At 40.9% G+C, this 23,591-nt stretch overlaps 1 protein-coding gene across 4 annotated transcripts in view; it reads left to right on the plus strand.

Annotated features, from left to right (window-relative positions):
- dock4b (dedicator of cytokinesis 4b) overlaps positions 1 to 23,591 on the plus strand; it is a 142,482-nt gene that overhangs the window by 49,535 nt on the left and 69,356 nt on the right. For all 4 annotated transcript variants that reach the window (XM_014409623.4, XM_014409626.4, XM_014409624.4 and 1 more), the window contains exons 8-12: positions 4,106 to 4,257; positions 11,892 to 11,973; positions 12,154 to 12,214; positions 12,326 to 12,458; positions 14,482 to 14,570. In XM_014409623.4, coding sequence (XP_014265109.2) covers positions 4,106 to 4,257; positions 11,892 to 11,973; positions 12,154 to 12,214; positions 12,326 to 12,458; positions 14,482 to 14,570 — 517 coding nt within the window. The remainder of the gene's footprint in view (positions 1 to 4,105; positions 4,258 to 11,891; positions 11,974 to 12,153; positions 12,215 to 12,325; positions 12,459 to 14,481; positions 14,571 to 23,591) is intronic.

Here is a 23,591-nt window from a genome sequence, read left to right on the forward strand (position 1 = left end):
AAATAATACATCTACAAGGAAAAAAACCCAAATATAATATTCTTTTTTCCCATTTTTCCCTTGAACAAAGAAGGTACAACATCTACATATGGTAATAGTGATTATTCACAGACAGCAGTACCTCAGGTAGTAGTTTCCTGGCTCAGAATGGGCCTTTGCGGTTGGGTAGCTGTGCCTATAAGTATTATTTGATACTTCAGTCTGCGTTACTGCACATAACAGAAATACATACATTTTCTTCTTATTGCTGGCCATTTGAAAAAGTCTTCAAAAGCGTTATATCCTTCCCCAAGGATGACTAAATCATTTCCTGATGATTTTCCTCTGGGGTACATTCACAGCTACTTTAGTGTGTGCCAGGAGAAACCCTGTATTAGTGACTGTCTGGAAAAGCGTATATAGCAGCCTGAAAACATATGCTTCCCTGAAGAATTAGTGAAGAACAGCATAGTGAATCAACAATTTTCTCTTTTTGTCAGATTAGGGGAAAGAAAAACCCCTACTTTGTAAAACAATACGACAAAAATGCATCAAAACTAAATATTTGTGGAGATGGAGGACCAGATTTTTATTGGACTTAAATCCTTTAAACAGACACTTGTTGAAGCATTATATTTGGTTGTAGCTTTAAAGTGAGAAAAAAACCCCTTTATGTCTAATTAGCTCATGCGAGTCATGTGTAGAGCAAAGACTAATCAGCTTTAGGCTTTCCATTGTTTTCCTCTGGGACTGAGCTCAGAGCGTAAGCAGAGAAGACCCGAGTTTAGATCCCCCAGTGATGACTTCATTAACAGTGGAAGCTCCCTCTGTAGTAATAGATCATAGCTCAGCTCTTTGCCCTGGACATGTGGTTGTAATATTTCTTCTTATGGTTCAGCTTATCACTAAAGAGAGACAAGCCTTCATACAGATCTTTAACTTCCTGCACGACTTTAATCCTTGAGTTTAAAAGAGGGATGAAAGGAGGCTTAAACATTAATGTAGAAAGGGACAGAAAGAACAGCTACAAATTTGTGGCCTCAGTTTGACCTGTCTCCTCTAGAATTTCCTTGTCGTTTGACAGTCTGTAGGACAGTTTGGCTGGCACACACACGGTCATGTTCTCGTTCTCTGTTCAGCTACCTCTCAGCCTCTCCTTGTTGACCACACCATTGTGTGTTGCCAGTCAGGCTGCCAGCCTGTCATGTCTATGCTTTGTGTCTAGTCATGCTGAAGCTGTCACAAAACCACACACTGTTCCCGCCGGGCTGCTGGCTGAAATGACACACTGAAAATAACCTCGTAATAAAATCCCACAGTATAAATTAGGCCTTCCTCAGACCTAGTAATTTTACGTCAGAACCAGGAGTTCAGCCCTGCTGGGAGTAGTTTGTCTTGCTGTTAGATAATTCTGTTTCTCTGTTTCTTTTCGGGGATCTCGCACAAAAACAAAAGTGTTTTTATAGTTTTGACAGAAACTGCAAAGGTAAAAGGATTTGTAGCATGGTTTTTCAGCACATTTAGAGAACTTGTTTCTTAATCTCACAATTTTTCACTTTAGTATGCAAATCATCATCTCTGCAGACAGGTTTTTGTAAAGTTGAGCTAATCTGTCTGGCTGCAGGGAAAAACATTACAGGTCTTGTGACCTGTAATGCAAAGTGGTAGCGAAACTTGAGTGAATCTTGACACGTGGTGGCTGGAGTGACACATTCTCTTTTTAACTTTGGTTTGTTAGCTTTTGAACTTTTTCAGTTTCATAGCCGCTTTGCTAATAGCTGAGGAGGGTGTTTTGGCGGGTCAGTGTCTTCCATGCAAACTAAAGGCTACTTTAGCAATCTGCTAGCAACTGAAGCAATCATGAGGAGGTTTTTGGTACAGCATCCTCTTTGTGACCAACCTCACCCACTGTAGCAACTGCGAGCAACACACGTTTTACCCTAGCAACCAGAGTTGCCAGGAGGTCACTGACCTGTCTCTCGGCCAGAGAGAGCATGATTATTCGTGTGGGTGGGTGGGTGACTGAAGCCTTAAATGGAACTTCTGACTACATTTGCACATAGGGTAACTAACTGTGAATGCGACAGTATCCGTTAATACCTTGAATTAAGACATGACAAGTGTGTTTTAGTTTGTTTTAGTAAGATTATTTGTTGCCTGGTACGCAGCTTCATAATTCCTTGAGCTTGAAATGTTGCGCCAACAAGTGCATTTCAACAAAGTCACCTATGCTGTACAATGCAACACTATTTAAATTTGACAACCAAACCATTATAATCCTGTAAAACATATTATATCCACTATTAATATACTGTGTGTGTTGTTTTGTGGTGAAGCTTTACTACACTCAGTTCTTGCATTGTCTTTATCCGTTTCCCTTTCCTCTGTCCTGATCCCCATCTCTTGCTCCCTTCCTTCCGATTTTCTTATGTTTTACAACAGAAGTGGATGCGAGGCCAAATTTGGCAGTGGCTCTATTGGCCATCTGGTGCTTTGTGTATATTTGTGTGTATGTGTGTGTTGTGCGCGTGTGTATTTTTGGCTGTTGACAGCAGATTATGATGAACCTTTTATAAACAGAGCTCTAATGTGTGTACACACACCATACCATCCTGTATGAGGCCTTATTGATCTTTTTGGTACAGATTGATGTAATATGGCAAGTAATATCATCCACCACTAAAGCACTGAGCTCTGTAATTGTGCTGAACTATTTGACTTTTTTTTTTTTTTTAAACGTTTGTGTGAATCGCAATGTTTAAGATGTTGCTTTCTGCTTCTTTCTGTCAAAAAACCCCCGATTTGGCCTCCTTAAAGATAAAGTGTTGTGCGGATGTCTTGCCCATGTTGTTGCCATTTACTGAAACAGGCAGACATGCATAGAAAGTGTAAAGTGTGTAAAGTGTGCGTGTTAGTCCCCATAGGGAAATAGTTCCTCTGCATTTAACCCATTCACCCAGTGAAGCAGTGGGCAGCCACCAGTGCAGCGCCCGGGGAGCAGTGTGTAGGGACGGTACCTTGCTCAGGGGTACCTCAGGGTAGCCGTTCAGTGGAGTCGAACCCCCGACCTTCCGATCATGGGGCCACCACTCTACCTACTGAGCTATCCCTGCCCCACATACAACATATAAGGGAAAATCCAAATTTATAGACTTTAACAAGCTTGAAAGTCCGTATTTTGTATACACAGACTGAATTCTCAGTCTGCTTTTGTAATTAAAGTAGTCTTCAGGTATAGTTCTCAACGTTTCTTACCTGGAGAGGACATTACAAAGTTCAAACGCCTTCCAGATGATACAGCATGGTGGAACTAAATCTGAGAGTACTTTTTTGCAATCATAATTCCATCAATTTTGACAAAAACCTAACAGCACTGGCTGAAAATCAGCCCCAAACCTTGACATAGCTTCTACCGTGTTTTACAGATGCCTGTAGAGGCTCCCTCCTGACCTTTTCCATACATATTGCCTTCTTTAAGAATGGCTTCTTGACAGCCAGCCTTCCACTGAGAAGCCAAGAGGTCATTCCTGATGAAGCTTCGGCGAACAGTAGATGAATCAACTAAAGTACCAGATACATCACAAGAAATGAGCGTGGTTCTTTAAAAGAAAAATGTAACGTAATGAGGGGTGGCTCAAGAGTTTTGCACATCACTTTAAATGCTCGGCAAGGTGCTGAGTTGATGTATTGGCATAAAGGCAGCAACAAAGAAAGAGCCAGACAGTGCAGCTTCAACTCCCACATTTTAGCCTCTGAGCTGCCAGCCTGCAGTATTACATCCCATATTAGCCTGATGTATATCAACATCTATATCTTTCTGCTCTTCAAATATATGCAAATTCAAATCAGTCCTTCTGCCTACAGTGAGAAGCCTCAGGGGAATATTACCTGTTATTGAATTCATCACTAATACAGCAGCTTTGATTTGAGAGGTTATGAGTTTTTAACCTTCTTTGCATCCACCTCTATAACTCTGTATTTCAACTGCAGCTGTTCTTGTTTCAAGTTGTTTTCTTGTTTATTTGAATTTTTCCCAGTTTGCATAATTACAGCTAAAACGTAATATATAACGGTTTCCTTTATATAGAGAAATCTGCTTGTGCTGATTTTCTTCTCTCGCCTGCAGATGGAACACCGACATCGTAAGAAGGAGACATCCACCCCTGCTAGCACCCATCATCTGTTTGTCCACGTAAAGAGTCTAATGAGCGCTAATCTGGGGGAGGAGCTGGAAGTCTTCTTTCACATTTACGATGGACGGGAGAACCGGCCACTCAGGTAGAGACTTTACAGGCAATACGCCTTTATGATTCTAATTGGGCCTTTTCAAAAATCAAATATTTTTCCATCTAGCCTGTAGTGCTGTTTGTGTAGCTAGATTGTTTTTGTACAAGTTGCCCAGTTTTGGAAAAATGAAGTTTAGAGATGGTTGCATTATCTTTAATGGCTGAACTAAGTGTAAAGGGAAAAGTGTCATTCTTACCATGACGAGAGGCCCAGCATTACAGGATGTATGTCTTGCCATTAGCCAAACTGTTAGCTCATTAGCTAAATTTAGGTTGTTGCGTGCTTATGTTTGGTGAATATAGACCGTGTCATTTTTACCAGGTCGCCTAACCACAAGTCTACAAAGAGACATTATTTAATTTTTATTTAATTTATTTATTTAGCATTTTTTCTTCCTCTTTTTTGTTGTTTTAGCATGTTGAGAACTAGAATGCCAGTTTCATTTAACGCCATTGTATCGGTGGAAATTGGATACTTGTACATTTGAACTCAAACCAAAACTTTCTGAGTGATGTGATGAAGTGATGGTTTCCATCACTGTGACATGTTATGATTTTTTTTTTTTTGGTCTTTACAGTGTGTTTTTAGACCAAGCAGCTTGATTTATCAGCTTGTATGTTGTTTTCTTGGATTGTAGGCCGCAGGAAAACAGTTCCTTGCTTGTTCTTAAGGTTGTATGGTTTATGGCATTAAATCCTGTGGGAGAGCGAAATGCAAATGAGCTGCTCTGTTGATTGTGAACGCCCTGTGCCAAATGGCTCCCCTTGGACTGCTCTTAATTATATTCATGAAGATTTATTAAATGAAGCAGGTTATTAAAGTGCACTTGAACACACAAAATTGGACAAGGCCATGTTATTTTATTTCTTTATTTATTTTTAGGAAAAAAATGTCCATGTGAAAGCTGGTCCTGGTGCCCTGGGAGGTTGCATGTGTTACTTGCATACATGCTTACACACCAGCAGATACCTCACTGTTCTCCTGACAGGAAGACTGTGTTGAAACTCCCTGGTTTCAAAGTTCAAAGTGAAGAAATTTTGTTTCATGTCACAAACGAGTGAATTTGTCAGGCAAAAGAAAAGCGAGTGGGTTGAAAAATGAGCACAGCAGCACCGAAACTTCTTTTGATAAGTCGTGCTTGTGTGAGAATACTCTCCGCCCCGCAGGGTCACATCAGAGGAATTAGAATGGTGTTGATGGGACTCTTTTTTTTTTTTTAAATTATTACTCTCTATTATTATCCAGTAGCCCTACTTCAGTTTCTATTGTAATCCAATTTATGATTCATCCATATTGCTGGCAAGTTTCTTTAAACTTTACATGAAAATAGCTGCGGTTTCCACCGTTCCTGAAGAATTATAGCACAAAAGAAGGAAGGCGCTATCTTTTCTTTTTTACAAGTTTGCCATTTTGTTTGGTTGCAATGATGTTATTAATCTGAGAGAAAAATAGGGCTATAACTGTCATAGAGTTACAGCGCGTGGTACACCCTGGACAGGTCATCAGTCTGTCACAGGCTGGGATGCTGAGTAAACCATTGAAATTTTGAACTGAAAGATGTTATTGTGTTTGTATAGAGAATACACATTTTCAACTAGTTTCTAAGTTGTGGACAGGAGCAACAAAACGACAAATTAAATTCTTAAAAAAAAAAATACTGGCTGAAACTTTGATTCATAATAACTGGGTAAGGGCAAACCAAGCTTGCATCAGTTCAGTATCCAGAGAGTATCCAGAGAAATCGGTGTGCAAGGGACAAGGCCAAAACCCAGTATCAGATCGGGAAGAGCCATTGGGGTGATCGTGGCTCAAGAGTTGGGCATTTGTCTTGGGCCGGTTCGAGCCCCGACTCCGACAGTCTTGGTCGTTGTGTCCTCGTGCAAGACACTTCACCCGTTGCCTCCTGGTGGTGGTCAGAGGTCCCGGTGGCGCCAGTGTCCGGCAGCCTCGCCTCTGTCAGTGCACCCCAGGGTGGCTGTGGCTACAATGTAGCTTGCCATCACCAGTGTGTGAATGGGTGGTTGATTGTGTATAGTGTAAAGCGCTTTGGGGTCCTTAGGACCAAGTAAAGCGCTATACAAATACAGACCATTGTCAGTGAACACAGTTTGTCACTGCATCCACAAAAGCGAGTCAAAATAAAAAAATAAATAAACAAGACCCATGAAACTGACCACCTTCTGTGGGCTTGTCTCAAAGGAAAAGTGAAAACCTGTGCTGTGGTCTGACCAGTGGGCTAAACAGCTGTAATATCATGTGGTTTGTTATCAGCACACACTTTTAAAGTCAACAACTTTAGCGAGATGAGGGGGGATTTAATAAAGTAACGCGTGCATCTGTGAAGGACACATTAATGCTGAAAAACACGTACATGTTTTGGAGCAGTGTATATGCTCCAGTTGGCATGTTTTTCACGGGTGAACCTTTGCTTATTTCAGTAAGATAATGCTAAGACACGTTCTGCACTTGTGTATTACAACAGGAGGTAAATGTCTATGTGTGCTAAAGTGGGCTGCCTGCAGTCCAGACATGTTACTCACTGAAAGCATAAGGACCATTACTACCAAGAAATGTTCCTCAAATGAATATAGAAGAACACATTCTTGTTCTCCTCTTTCCAGGTTGCTGGACATCAAAATTCACTATTGCAAAATATAAGCTTTGGTACTGGTTAACATGTTAAGCTTACATGTGAAAGATCCCTGGTTCGATTCCCCCTCAGGGTTTCACAAGGTAGCGTATTCCTAGTGCTGGTCCTGGGCCTGGATAAATGTGAGGGTTGGTTCAGGAAGGGTCCAGCTTAAAATCTGTATCTAAGTAAAATATAGCTTTAAATTAATTTTACTTTACTACCGCTTGTATTTCTTAAAATTTTAGTGTCCCTGTAAAATATATGGCTTAGTAATAATTAAGGTTTTTTTCAGAGTGAAAGTGGGTACTTTTTTGTCGTGAAGTGGGTAATTAGTCTTCAGCGCCATCGTATCATGTTCCACTTGAAGCCCTTTTGTTCTTTCTTTTAAACTGTCACTCTTTTTATGTCATCATTTTTTTCCTCTTTTCTTTCAATCTTCTTGCTTCTTTGAAAGATTGAGTGCCTTAGCTGAGCATGAGTAATTACACTCGCTAAGCTTAAATATATATTTGAAGTGGATTAAAAATCCATTTTCTGGAGTAGAGTAAAGTCCACTTCAGTAATGCTGAAATTATATACTTAACAGCAGCTTCGGAATTCATGATGCATCACAAATGAAATGTGAATTTATCCAAACTCAACCCAGCAAGAGAGGACACAGACAAAGCTATATTTTTCTCATAACCACTTATGTTGTTGCCTAAATCAACAATTTGGGTTTTCTTGCAATTTTGAGGGATAAAGGCAGTCAGAGGCTTCGACCACAGTGCCTTTATGCTTCTAATTTTCTACGTCTGCAAGTGCATTTGCTTGCATCAGTTGTCTTTTAGGAAAATCTCGCAGTGGCAGCTCGCCAACGTGTCTCTCACTGTCTGGTCACATGCATAAACAGAGACGCACTCATTTACACAATCTGGCTGGCAGAGAGCCATTTTGCTGCTTCCCTCTGTGCTGGTGGTTTGTGTGTGTGTGTGTGTGTGTGTGTGTGTGTGTGTGTGTGCACGCACGCGAGACCAGATGGGGGGGTCTGACCCGTTGTCTCAATACCACGCCAACACCATCATCCCCTGTGCACCATGGCAGCTTCTTTGTGTTCAGTACAGACTCCTTGTCAGGCTTTCCAGAAGGACACACACGCACGCACACGCACACGCACACACTGCGTTGTACTGTACTGCGCTCACGGCCCATGCTGTGGGTTCTGATGCTGTTCGACACCAAGATCGCACATCACAAACCGTCTTATACGCTCATATTTCGCTCCTCAGAAGTTGAATTTTACTTATATAAATGGTAAATGGCCTGTATTTATATAGTGCTTTTCTAGTCCCTAAGGACCCCAAAGCGCTTTACACATCCAGTCATCCACCCATTCACACACACATTCACACACTGGTGATGGCAAGCTACATTGTAGCCACAGCCACCCTGGGGCGCACTGACAGAGGCGAGGCTGCCGAACACTGGCGCCACCGGGCCCTCTGACCACCACCAGTAGGCAACGGGTGAAGTGTCTTGCCCAAGGACACAACGACCGAGACTGTCCAAATATATATATATGGTTAATCCTTCAAGCTCGGGTCCTCTACCAGAGGCCTGGGAGCTTGAGGGTCCTGCGCAGTATCTTAGCTGTTCCTAGGACTGCGCTCTTCTGGACAGAGATCTCCGATGTTGTTCCCGGCCTGAGACAATGTTAGCAGAACAAACTTTTATTAAATCAGCTCAGCTGAAAACATCCGACACTGGACATACTTAGCTTGACAAAGCTACCCCCTAATTCAGAGCAAGCTGGTGGCTCAGTCACAGTAAAAATAGGGCCAATTGTAACTTGTGGTGATTAAATGGTTGCCCAGAGCTTGAGGATGTTGCACACTTACAACCACTTTGATTACAAAGCAGTTGCAAAGGTCAGCTGATCGGAGGCAGCCTTTCTGTAAGCAGTCATCTGGACCTGGACTGATTGCAATCACTCTCAGAGAGATTCCTCTCTAATTTAGAAATGACAGATCGCCAACATGTTGCCATCAGTCTGAATGATTCTTTGTGGATGAGCATGAGGGGACTTGACTCAGCTGGCCGGTTGTACTCTGGTTATATTCCTATAGAACAGGATGTTGTTGAGTGCAAATGTAATGTAAAAGCAACAGATATGTGATTTTTAGATTTCTCACAGTTATTTGCTGCAACAATTAATTGCCTGAAACAGACTGCATGCAACTGCCAAGTTGACCTCATTTAATCGCAGACTGATATCAGACTGACTCTGTCTTATGGCAACATTTATGGCAGGTTTTAGGGACAGTGCTGGTATGATCAAGTGAGATAGGTTTATCCTTTTGGATAAAACCTATACTGACAAAGTATAATCCGCAATAAATCACAATTTATGTCATTCCGGCACGTCGCAAAATGCTAAAAATCGCAATAATATTATTTACTCTTGAGTGTTTTCAATGTGCCCTTTCATGATTTCTCAGCGCCACTTGCTATTCAGTGTTTAGATTACTTAAGGTCTAAGCTTTCCTCTTCTCCTTTGTTGTCGGGCTTTTAAAACGTATATTTTGATGTATTTATTTATTTAGTACCAACTTACAAGGTGGTGACAGTTCATTTATTTAGCAGTTAACACCTCAGTTGGAACACCCCCCTCCCCTTCCAGCCGTCCGCTCATTGGAAGAGCGCACAGCTCCTAATGCCATCATCGATATTAGGAGGGGGAACAGCAAGAGCCCAGAAGGGAGGGAAATCGGCCATTTACGTTATGTTAATGTGAGTGGTGATAGAGGGAGATAAGGTCCCACTGGGGGATGTTGGTCCCCTTGGCTCGGGCGATCAACACGCTGCAGCTGCGAGGCTGTGAGCTGGTGGCGAGGGAAGGGTGTTGAAAAGAAGGGAGACCTTGTTTGAGTCTGTGTTTGCAGGAGTGGCTGTTAATTGGCATTTGGGGTTTCAACAATAGAGCACTAATTAGGAAAAGCGGGCGCAAAGTCTCATGTCTAATGCATAGGAATCTGTCTCCATATGGCCGGATAAATGGCCTGGAAAGTTACAGAGGGCAGCTAATGAGGAACAACTGCATTCAAATCAAATTGGGCCTCAACTGGTTCCTTCCAGTATGGCTGAGAAAAGGAAAACTTTACTGAAGGAATACATTTATAAAAAATCACAAGCATTTGTATAATTAATAATCAGAAGCCTAATTAACTCAAACAAGAGCACCCACTGCCCTACATATACAAAACACAGAATTACAGTAAGAGAAGCTGCCTCTTATTTACATCACTGCAGAGCCCAAACAATTTTGAGCTTGTAGCAGGAGCTTTTAATACCTCTGACAGTTACAAAACATCCCAATCGATCGTATTTGTATGCACTGCGGTCAAGCTATATGTGATCTTTTGTGGCGTGTTCTGCTCTCGTTTGAATGAGCCTACTGTAGCGTGCTCTGCTAGCCGTGCCAATGACTTGGCTCATTGTCAGGCGTGGGTGCATTACAAGGTTTTCTCTCTGCTTATCGGAGGACTGTGAAAGTCACCTAACTGGATTAGCCCTCAGCTCGCCTGCCAGGATGAGAGGGGCCCAGTAGGATGCCTCCGCTGCCTCTTTTACACAGTGTATACGAGATATAAAGGACAAAGTACAAAGAGAATGAAAAGGCGATCAGTGTCTGTCCTTTCTGTCTTTTTGCGTGACATTCACTTAATTTCCCGCCTGAACAGAAATGGGCGTGAGGGGCATTTGAGGCAAGACTCGGAGACGGTTCATTCCAGATTATGAGGCAATTTTTTGGTTATGCAGAGTTCGTGTTCCACTGTGAGAGATATCTCACGAATTCCTTGAGGGGATTTCTTCAGCTTTGGCCCAAGGGTTCGCTCTGATTAAAAGTTGAAATGATTAGATGTTGGGAAAGTTTGATTTAATCATCAATGGCGTATAAATGTCCATAGACAGACGTAAGGTCGCCAAGAAACATTTGACCGCGAAAAAGTTCGTTCTTGAGTTTGAGTTTGAGTTTGTGGCCAGATGTAACGGAATTCCCTGTGGGTGTTCCCAAGACTTGGCAGTGATGAGAATTCCGTGAAAGGTCGTAGTGACCTTCAAATTTCACCTTTTTTTTTTTTACCTCTTAGTTCTTGGCTATATGCCAGATTTTAACATCATCCATCTATCTATCAGGTTATGGGAGCAGACTAGCAGAGCTGCCCTCTCCCAAGCACACTTAGAGGTGTTGTCTCGCCAACATATCCTGGGCCATGACCTGGACTCCTCACCTATAAGGCACATAGGAGGCATTCTGCTCAGGCATCCCAACCACATCAACTGGCTCCTTTCAATAGGTCTCTACTCTGAGCCCTGTAAAAAAGACTGAGCTCCTCACCACAAATGCACATAAGAGATAAGGGCATTGCAGGAGCTTTATAACCTGAAATAGTATAAATTCTATATACAGTGTTTTTCACAAGTTTTCTTTTTCTCTCTTGGTCCTCAGCACAGCCCTGTGACAGCCAGAAGTTTTATGCCATCTAGTCTGGCAGTTATGATTGAGTTATGATTTTTTGATGAAAGCCTAGTAACTGTCTTTAAATGTGTCAGAGATAATCCATAATATGCAGCAAAGCACTTTCATTCAGCCACATGTGAATGTTCTTGTTAGATATTTTACAGGCATTCTGTTTTGGGGATTTTCTTCAGCATCTTTCTCCTAAACCTCTATCCCTCTGCCTCTGAATCCTTTCTGCCTGTTTTTCTTTTCCCTTTTCCCGCCTCATATTCTGTTTCACGCAGCTTCAGTGTGAAGTTTGAACTTTGAAGTGATTTCTCCAGTGCCCACTGTTCTGCACTTGACATTTTTTGACATAGTGTCTAATCTTTATTCTGTTTCTGTTAGCAAAAACTTGGATACTGTTGTTTACTGTGACACTCAGCTATCACTCCTGACCACATTTATCTCTGTGTGTGTTCCCTGTCTCTGTCTGTCCACTTACTTGTACAGTGAAAGGTTCTTTGTAAGGTTGAATAAGAGCGGGCTGCCCAAGTCACCAGAGAAGACAGAAAGACAATGCACGCTATTTGTGGTGAGTAGTTAACACGGAATTTTGTTAAAAAAGATTTACTGGGAGCAATTTAAGGCTATTTAAAGCTAACTTAACTCATGCACTGTTATGCTGAAAAATAAAAGCAGTGTCAGTGCTCTTCAGCTTGTTCACAGTAATTGGATCGGACGCTTAAATATGTTTTCCTGCATCGTTTGTCAGGATTTGGGAAGCAGTGATCTACGAAAAGATGTCTACATCGTTGTGCACATCATAAGAATAGGTAGGAGTAGTGATATTTCTTCTTTATTCTCCTGAGTACTACTCACGTTCTTAAAAATCTCTTTCATTTTCATACTGTTCTTACCGTGGATACCTTTGTGTGTCTGTGCAGGGAGGATGGGAGCAGGAGAGAAGAAGAACCAGTGCAACGTACAGTACAGGCGGCCGTTTGGCTGTGCTGTTGTCAGCATTGCCGATCTACTTACTGCTGACTCTAAGGATGACCACCTGCTAAAGGTTTATACGTAAGTGACTGTAAAGAACTATTATTTAGGAATTCTTCTTTCTTCTAAACACTGAACCAGTGCTAAAGTTTTGTTCAGCATGATGTGTCGTTTCCTTATTCATTTTCTTTCCAAAACTTTTTTGTTTTTGGAAAGCAGAAGTGATCACATATGCAGGTGAGGATGGAGTGCTAATTTCTCACTTACTGCTCACAAGACTGGTTAGCAAGCCACATGTATAGACTAAATGGATGCATTGCACAGACACCACCAAGTTTTTTTTGTATGTTAATCTACATAATACTTACCTGTGAATCATTCAGGCATAAAAAAACCCCCAAAACAAACAAACACTTGATTCAAGTGATGAATCAGTGTATTGTCCACGCATAGAAGACAAATTTAGCAAAGAACCAATTTTAAATTAGATTGTTATTCACTGTTACTTTAAAAAGTAAAAAAAGGAACACAAAATTCCTCCCATTTCTTTAATTAAATCAAAAAATTCTAAAGATGACACAATTTGAAAAGCATAAAAAGGTATTTTTGCTCCAAAAAGTTGATTACCTAAGAGCTATTAGTTGAAGGTTTTGCATGATATGCACAGTGTCCTCAAAAAATTTATGGAAACTGGACAAGTGCAGGACAAAATAAAGAGTGGCAGGGCTGAAAATCAATCTATAGCAGATGAACAACATGGAAGTCTCAAAGTTGCCATTCAGCCTTTTAAAAATCAGCAACACTGAAGCTCCAGCTGTGGTGTTTAAGGGTAATTTATTAAGCTAATGTAAGGCATTAAAAGCTTTACTGGGAAAAAGCGAGTGGGAGTCCTTTATCAAAGCACCTTATCAACAAGGCTGAAGCCCCCAGAAGTTGTATTAAAATATTCAGATGAACTGTTAACTTAGTTTGATAGCATGTTTACATGATAGGGGTTAATGAAGGCTGACGGCAGCTGACATTTTTTACATACAGGTGAACAAGGGTGAGACTAAAGGAGGGGCATGGGGCGTACTAGACCGGATTTATTTCAAGGTTCAACTTTCAGATTGAAAGTGCACACTTAAAACACGTGAGAACAAAAACCCATAAAGCCTTCCAAGAAGACAGAGTAAAGATTCATTTTTTATGTCTGAGTTTAGATTGCATATATGTCTTATTTTATTTAACTATGACTGTGCTTGAGAGTATTCATATAATTTTGGATTTAAGAAAATATATTTTTTAAAAATATTATGTAATATGGGACATAAATGCAAAAGGGAAACGTATTCAAGTAATCTTTTAGGTAAGTAGTAGTCTGAGTACACGAACATTAATCTGGACCAACAAAATTATGCACCTTTCCTTTTACACTTTAGATGACTGCAGTCAAGTCTATGTGATTCTCTCAGGGATGAAAAGGCATCTGTTGACATAGTAGTTTGACCTAAATTATAGCAGCATCAGAGTAACTGGCCAAATGTACTTTGCTCACAAGAACATGCAGCCACTTTCTTCACACCTGAGGCAACAACAGGTTTTAGTTGGACTAGCATGAAAGTTGTGACCCAATTGTTTTGTGAGTTGAGTCCAGAAAAGACGTCATTGAAAAGCTGATTTTTTTTTTTCTGTCATGCCACCGTTAAGCGTTAAATACACTCAACAAAAAGCAGCTTTTGGTCACATGTCACATATACAGTGAATTTCAAGAAAGTGGTTGGTCAGCGTAACAGAAACTCAGCTGCTTTTCAAGGGTAAAAGCACTTGTTACTTCAAACATTGTGGCTTGGATGGGAAGAGCAGTGATGATGCTATCAATTTCCAACAGCAAGCTTTTTCTACAGAGTGGGTTCATGGAGTTTCAAAGAGAGGTGTGCCTTTTTCACAAATGAAGAATTAATGCAAAAAATGCTTCTTGTTATATGAAGTGTAGGATTCAGCAGTTTTGGTTTTGCTCGGCCTAAGCACCATCAATCCTGACTCACTTTCAAGGATATTTACCGGACTCTTTCTGGAGCATTTGTGCAAATCTGCAGTAATTTTCTTTTTGTGTGTGTCCCAGGTGTAACACTGAGAGCGAATGGTCCCAGATCCATGAGAACATCATCAAAAAGGCCAATTCTAGGTACAACTTGTCTGGATCCAACACTGGTGAGAACCCCATTTGCTTAACTCATTGCTTTTAATTTCTCACACCTACACAATCATGTAGGTGGTTTAAGCCATCAGACAACAGGGGTGGGAGGGGTTCAGCACTGCATGTGAAGTTCATCATGTTCCGATGACAAAATGAGCAGCGCAGTTGCACATCTTGCCACGTATTACTCAGTTTCCGGTCATTCTCAGTAGCTATCATGTGGGAGTTAAGTTCTTTTCTGTGGGAGTGGATTAGTCCTTACATTTCTGTGTCTGCAGGGAATCTATGTATTCAGCTAGTTTGTATTAATAGCTCAAATTTCATCATGCTGATCAGCAGAATCAGTGGTCTCCCATAGCAACAAGTTGGTGGAAAATGAGAATGTTGAGTCTTTCAAAAACATGATCGCTCTGCAATGCGATCAATACTTTGGTGGACTCTAGATTAATACTGATGCAGTCATTAAGGTGCTAGTTACATTTTGCTTGAAGAAGAAACTTGTTGATTGATTACAGTGAGGGGAGCGTGAAAAGGGGTGCAAACTGTGAAGCAAGAGGGCATAAGCACAAATTAAACAGAGCTGGCTAATTTGCAGCTGCTTGCATCAGTGTGTACAAACAGCTCTTGGCAGTCACGGACTGCTCATCAGAAGTTTCCGTTATGTAGCCGAGAAGCGAAAATAAACACTATGCGTGTTTCCATCTCCTAACGCCTGCTTATACGTTATATATGGAAATATGGAAACGAGATCCGATCTGCTGAGTCAGCACCCCATTCCACCTGCCCTCAGAGAACCAATAATTGCTCGAGGTGAGAATAATCCCGTACAGGCGAGAAGAGGATGCTGTGACACGAAATCACTTAACACCTTCTGCATGATCCGAGCCGTGTTTTTATTTAATTTTTTTTATTTTTTAACACCAACAACAAAAGTTGTCCCTCTAAAATGAGTACTGTTTAATTTCTCTTGGTACAAAAATATGAATATTGAGCAAGCATTTCATTCTTTTAGCTACTTACTTTGGTTTTCTAATCTCATATTGATCTCTATAACAGCTTTTATTTTCTACTCACTACTCCTGCTTCTCCTGACTGGTCATATTATCATAGATAACTCCCAGCCACGCACAGAGATCAGATTTAATAACAGATTATGCGCACTGATAATGTTCTGTATTGTTGCTGTTCAACTTCCACAACCTTTTGGCAGTTATCACTGCAGATGCGGCACAAGCTTCTTGATGCCTGCTGGATAAATGTGACATTTTCATCTTTACCTTTTGCTTTTTTCTGTAATCAGGGGCAATTATTCGCACTCATTGGTAAACACATTGTTATTGGCAGAAGACAGCGTGTTGCCTGACTTTGCAGGGTTCTCTCAAAACATATCCGTCATGTAAGTGTTTGCTCGAGGCTTTCTTTTGACAGCAATATGCAAAGCACACAGACGCACTCACACAAGCACGTGCAAGTGAATGATTTTAGAGTTCAGTCCCCTGTTTTGGCTGCAGTGCAAAGTTTATCACAAACGCTTGAGTATTAGCTGTTGAATTGCTGTCAGATGAAGACCCTGATGGAGCTGTGCGGCTGATTAGCCTCAGTGTTTTTTCTTTCAAAGGGTATTAGAGGAGGGCTGCAGGGTTTTTTCTTTTTTTTTTAATGCTGGCATGCATAATTAAAGTCTGTTTGTTCCAAAATTACATTTCTGCCACTTAACTCACTGTGACATTGATCTTATGAAACAGAAGAGGGAAAAAACCCCTTTAATCACAACATAGAGGTAATAATTTAAGTATTAAAGATAATGAGCTCTGGATATTAAGTGTCATTTATTAATTTACTTTGCTTAGATGGTGCTCTTTTTAACTACTATCTCTGTAATTGCATGTCTTTCACTCACACACCTGCCTTTAAGACTAATGCTCTGGTGACAGGTTTTAACAGCAGTTAAAAAGATATACCTAATAAAGTAGCCAGCGAGTGTATACTTAGTATATTAATGTGTGGAGCAACAACTTTGAATGTAACACAACATATTCCAGGAAGCAGTCCAGTTGCAGTGATTTCTTTCTTTCTGGGCTCCTTCTACATTCAAAGAATTATACAGAGCATCACTCACAACAGATTTCACTGGGGCATATCCTCATCTAAAAAGTCAATTCCTCCCAGAAGGCAATTATTCTGCCGCGGAGCGACATTGCAGAATAGATAACAGAACAGAGTTGCGTGCCAGGCTGCGTCAACAAATGTGAAAACTGGAGGGAATGTTTCATCTTCTTAGTGTGTCCCTGTAAAAGCAACCATACACGAGCTATGGAATGTCACGCTGTATTTATCATGGACCCGTTGTTCTTTTCAATATTTTCTGTCAAATATATACTGCTACATTAATGAATGCCCATATCAAACATGCTTATTGTTTAAAGTAATAGTAATTAGAGGTGGGTTTTGATAATCGATTCATCGGTTAAAATCGATTCTGGCTTGGATAACGTGATATCGATTCATTAAAATCCTGAATTGATTTTTTTAATATAAATTTATTTTGCCCGAATCTCAGTTTCGACAACCACCAAACAGCTAAAACAGTAAATGAGAGCAGGTACACGGATTCTGCACAAAGACGTAAACACAAAGCGCGAATCAGTGAGATGTGGCCTTTCTCACCCGACGGCACGGACACGGTCGGGGCTGAAAGCCGACAGCTCGCTGATTCTGATGTTTCGGTGGGTCCGCGCTTTGTGTTTACGTCTTTGTGCAGAATCCGTGTACCTGCTCTCATTCTAGAGCTGTTAGTTTGATCGCTCTCCAAACAATATTGACCGAAAAGAAAAAGCAAAAGCAAAAGAAGATCCAAACTAAGCTTCACATAAACATCGTCATGAATTCCCTCTTACTTTTGCTGTTTTGCTTCCACCATGATAAAATCACACTACATGCACAGCTCTCTCTCTCTCTCTCTGTATACTTCAAGAACAGTTTCCCGTCTAAAAATCTGTTTTCTTCATTATTCGCTTGCTTGTTACGCACAAGTCTACCGTTGTTTACAGCGCTGTTGGCCGCTGTTTTTTCCCCTTTTACTTACTTCCGAAAAGAAAACCTAATTTCTGCCGTTCAATAGGCTACTGAACAAATTTAAACTTTTTAAATTTATGCAAAACGCTTAGCTGTGTCTCTAATAAAATCCCAGGCCAGGAAAATCACCTTCATGTTTTTCTGTGTTTTATCTTCAGCTACTTTGACACAAAGGCATCTGCTGTGATGCTCACACCTTTGATAAAGTCTTGCGAGTGTCAGCTTCCTTTTTATAGATACAAAAATATGTTAATGTACTGATCTGAATTATAATATTTCTGACTGTCTGAGGCAAAATTTCACAGATTCAAATTGAATTGAATCGAATCGAATCGAATTGAATCGAATCGTGGATCGAATCGATTCGGGGCCTTGTGAATCGGAATCAAAGCGATTCTAGAAATCAGTGACGATACCCAGCCCTAATAGTAATACAATCTCATTATTACAAGTAGCATTTACAAGGTATCCCTTTAATACTGTAAAAATCATTTTGTTTATGTGGGGCAACCAATCAAAAGAAGGATTTATTAAAGGCAGAGGATGGAAAACAGCTTCTTTTCTGACAGTGGATGAACTGAGGATGAACCTTGTGTAAGTTAAGGTGTAAGGATCATGCGAAGCCACTGTTCTAGAAAGCACGACAGTAAAAACACGGCGTTGAAAATGAGCATAATAGATCCCCTTTAAGAACTACAGTTTATTACACTTAGTGTCAGGAGGGCAATTAAAACAAGTGTGCTGCAGAGTGAGATACACATAATGTGGATTTGTGTGCATGTTTATATATTTGTGCACGATTCCGTGTGTGTGTGTGTGTGTGTGTGTGTGTGTGTGTGTGTGTGTGTGTGTGTGTGTGTGTGTGTGCGCGGATCATGATTTGTGTCTCACTGTGTTTTTCTCCTTTAAAACTGAACTGGCAGTATGCCAGAAGTCTCTTATTAGCAGCCAATTAGCAAGGGGGAAGATGAATACACTGCCCCGAAAAATAAGAAGAACACCAGGCTGTTTTCTGCAGTAAAGTGGAAGAGAGACGGGAAGACTTGGAGACTTATTTTGTTCTCCTAGAGCCTAATGAGTATTTTTTTACCTGTGTGTTTCAGGGTCGGCCGTGCTTTTTGGGTAATTGAATTCAAAAGACAAGAGAGGGTACTGATGAACAAAGATTTTGTTTGCGTGTACCCAGTAACCTGTAAGAGGGATTTCATAAGAATCTGGCTCTGTGTGAGTCAGGTCAGGTAGATAATTCAGCTCCCACCTCCACACTGCGAGCGTAGGCAGTGACAGAAGAGGCTGCGACGACTCAACTGTTTTTGTTTTTGCAGCTTTTTTATATTTATTTATTTATTTTTTTAATTTTTTGTGAAGAGGCAGGTCCGGTGGGCTGAGGGCAGCAAAGGTTGAGAGTGATTTTGTTATACTCAGCAACGTGTACCATTCAGGAATAGTAATTTGGCCCCGCAATAGCCTTTAAAGCCTGACTGTGTGTGTGTTCGTTTATATGAGCCCAAGACTGAATCAGATTTGGCAGATTAGGGTATAAAAAAGAAAAAGATAAAAAAAAGGTCTCCCCTGAACTAAAGAGGACTCTCCTTTTCATTTCTGACTAAGCCATTGTGCCCCAATGAACACACTATTGATGGACTGTATTATTTTTGAATTATTTTGACCAGAAGACCAAGTAATGTATTATGCAGTGAGATTGATGGGTCAGGGAGGTTTACAGCCTAAAGCCAGCGCATTCAAAGTCACGAAGGGCACTCTCTTTCAACCTGGCTAGATCACCATGGTAACAATATGGGAACTAAAATAGCTAGCTATATACTAGCTATAAAGAATCTTTTTCTGGGGTAGTGTGTTTATGCATACGGACCTCTCAAACCAAACTGGTTTTATTTATATAGTGCCAAATCGCAAAAACAGTTGCCTCATAGGTCCTCATAGACACTACAATAATATAGAGAAAACCCCAACAATCAGACAGCCACTGATGAGTGACCACTTGGTGACAGCGGGAAGGAAAAACAGGACAAAAGATACACTGTGGAAGAGAGCCAGAGATTAACAATAAGTAATGATATAATGGAAAGTGGTGTATAAACACAGAGTGTATCCATAACTATGTTGTAAGTAAGATCATGAGAGAGAGAGAGAGAGAGAGAGAGAGAGAGAGAGAGAGAGAGAGAGAGAGAGAGAGAGAGAGAGAGAGAGAGAGTTTATTACAGAGAAATGGCTCTTTCCAAAATAAAAGCTATACTATACGCTTCTTCTGGGCTATATTCTCAGCAGCATATTGTAGCGGGTCAGGGCTGTTCGGGGTTCTGTTTGTACAGTTATGTTTTGTTTATGTTGCCATAGTGACGGGTGACGCCCTCTCGCTGCGACGGTGTGTCCTTCCGGGGTCAGAGGGCGCCCTGTGTGTTGTTGTTGTTGTTGCTGTGCGGTTGCCGCGCTGAGCAGTTAGCTAGCGGCAGTGTTCTTTTGCAGATGTCAATAAACGGCTGTGCTCCCTGGCTAGCTCACGGGAAGAAAGACTAAACGACACCTCCGTCTCCTCCTTGTCTGAGCTCGCCACATTGGTGTCAGAAGTGGGATGATGGTGGCACCCCATGTTCTGACCCGAGTGACTTTTCCCCCGCCGGTCGTGACCGGCCGGTGCGCCAAAAGAAGGCACCTGGACATTTGCAGGACTTTGTGTGGGGTAATGGGGTCGTCGGGGACAACTGACCCCTTAGGTGGGGGCTATGTAGCGGGTCAGGGCTGTCCGGGGTTCTGTTTGTACAGTTATGTTTTGTTTATGTTGCCATAGTGACGGGTGACGCCCTCTCGCTGCGACGGTGTGTCCTTCCGGGGTCAGAGGGCGCCCTGTGTGTTGTTGTTGTTGTTGTTGCTGTGCGGTTGCCGCGCTGAGCAGTTAGCTAGCGGCAGTGTTCTTCTGCAGATGTCAATAAACGGCGGTGCTCCCTGGCTAGCTAACGGGAAGCAAGACCAAACGACACCTCCGTCTCCTCCTTGTCTGAGCTCGCTACAATATTAAACATATCAGGTCCCCATAAGGAGAATCATGTGCTAACGGCTGTCTAAATGACTCGGGTAAAGTTTGTAGCATGCATGTATGTTGTTTTTGTCTACTTCCACTTGTCTTTGCACTAGGATGATGTCGGTGTAAATGTGCAGTCGTATTCGTTGTGTTCCCACTAGTGCTGTCAGCGTTAATCTCGTTGAAATGACGTTAACGCCACAACACGGCAAATCTCCGTTAACGAGCTACCCCTGATCGCCCCGTGCTTAGACGGCCAACGAGTTAACGAGCTAACTGCGCTAACACACTAGTTCCCACCCATGTAATTGAGCATTGCATGGCACATCCAACATACTGTTTGACTTTAGTCCATGACGCGCTTACCTTCAGAGTCATACGTCACATGAAAACCAAAATAATTCCAAACACTAGATCTGAATGAGGGTGGGGGAGGTTCAATTTGCCATGTTACAAGGAGAGCTTAACTTCTGTCTCGCTAGCTTGTCCTGCACTCTTCCTTCTGACGATGCTGTCTGTGTTGAGCGCTCAGTGGATCTGCGCTCGACAGTGCAGCCTAGGCGGAGTAGTCGAACGCAGATTCAACACAGACAGCATCGTCAGAAGGAAAGTTGATAAAATAAATTACAAATTTTGTATTGTTCATACATATGCGTACCGAACCGAAAGCACTGTATCGAACGGTTCAATATCGATACGAGTATCGTTGCACCCCTAATATATATGTATATATACATATATATGTATATATACCAAACGACACCTAATATATATGTATATATACATATATATTATATATGTGTATGTGTGTGTGTGTGTGTGTGTGTGTGTGTATATATATATATATATATATATATATATATATATATATATATATATATATATATATATATATATATGTGTGTGTATATATATGTATATGTGTATATATCTATATATCTATATATCTATATATCAGAAAATCTTTAATGAATTGGTTAATTTCACTTGGCCAAGTATTTTTGTTGTTGTTGTTTTTTAAACTTCATTATGAAAACTGATTGGTCTTGTTTAGCATCATTTTTAAACATATCGAGTTTGAAGCTCTAATGTGCAGCTATAATGTGAGAGATTAGCAATAGATTCATATTTGAACTACATTCATCACATTTGCTCAGGACCTGTGCTGTAATTTGCCAGAACCTTCATATGTCTCCCCAACCTGTTCCCTCTGTTTGAAATGAGTAGGTTCTTTTTGTGCTGAAGAAGAGTCAAACAACCTCTTTTTTATGAACATGCCTGAATCAAAAGCCCAGGTTAACAAAGAAAGCTGACTGACCATTTGTGGTTACCTCTGACTGGGTTTTAGGATTTGTCCATTCAGCAAATGAAAAGAAGATCTGTCTACGTCAAACTTTTGTATTGTGCCCTAGGCTGTGCATTTATACATAGGTCTATGTTTTTTTGTTTTGTTTTGTTTTGTTGTTGTTGTTGTTGTTGTTACATACAAAGCGGAAAATACAATATGCTTGGTCGAAGTGAAATTAAGACTGACTTGAGTTCAGTTTTACAATAATAAAGCAATTACAGTAATTTTCAGTTGTAATGAAAAATCTAAAGCCCCTTTCACATGTGCTCTGCAGCCCCGAGTAAGCCAGCCAACAGAGGAACATGTGGGAACACAAATAGAAGGCAGTATTTATCTATTTCACTGCTTCCTGATACAAAGTCAGTAGATTGCACTGATGGTCAAAAGCACAGCTAATATTCCGGTGCTTTGACCTGTAACGTACCCTGTATTTCCACTAGCACGAATGCATCAGAAGTAGACTCTTCGTGATGTGTGCCACAGATGAACTTCACGCAACTTTGAATAAGGTTGTGTGAAGTTCATGTGTGAAATAGCTTAGCTGCGAATTTTAAGGGAAAAAGTTGCATTACTCCTGCAATCTATATTTGTATTGATACCCGTCTGTAGTAACAGCACTGACTGGTTTTGTCTACAAATTCACCAACTCACTGTTACACTTGGTAGACAGCTAAAGCAAAAGTAAGATACAGTAATGGATGCAAGTGATGATCTGTTTAAATGTGTGTGTATGTGACTGTTTGGTTTTCATACATGCAACTGTCACTTATCTCTGGTATCATTTTAGTTATGTGGTTTACAAGTTTCGTCTACTGTAATAAAATGGGTTGTCACTTTTTGATTACGCTGTTATCTCAGCGATACAACATTGCTCACTGTTTACTGTTTGGAACAGGATTATGATGCAATGATATTATAATATGCTGAAATCCTATATTGAATGCTATCATTATCTTATTTATAGGCCTGACAGTGGCTCTGCAGCTTGTCCACAGTGACATAGAGCAAAAGTGAGATGCAAATGCTTAACTAAGGGTTTAAAAACCAAACTCAGATCTCAGATAGAACCCAAACTTCTGAGATTTGAAACACAAATTGAGAAATTTCTCCACAAATAGTGACGTAGTTGCAGCAGCGTGGCAGTTTAACATAAAAATGTCGCTTGACAAGTTTGCTTTATATCTATGAGTATAACCAGAATATAACCAGCTAAGTACAAGGTTGGAAAGAGACACATTGCAGTGAGTTGCAATTGTCAACACAGTCCGACACCTGAATTAAACTTTTGAAGAGAATCTGCATAGATCCTACGACGTAGCCTGTGCAAGTGGCAAACACCACTTGTGACTGCACTGATGGTGACATTTGGATACGTTTCTAGGAGGGTGCATGTCATGTGCATGTTACATTGGAGGGTTTCAGAATGGTTTGTGGTTATAGTGTACCTGCAGCACAGATTTAACACTAAAGCATAAATCCACTGGGACTCGGATTGATTGCAATGTGTGAACAACCTGTCTGTATGTATGATTTATAGGGCAGTTATTTCCAGTGTGTCTGAGAGTGATTGCA

This window comes from Maylandia zebra, linkage group LG17 (assembly GCF_041146795.1).
Source record: "Maylandia zebra isolate NMK-2024a linkage group LG17, Mzebra_GT3a, whole genome shotgun sequence".
Taxonomy (NCBI): Eukaryota; Metazoa; Chordata; class Actinopteri; order Cichliformes; family Cichlidae; genus Maylandia; species Maylandia zebra.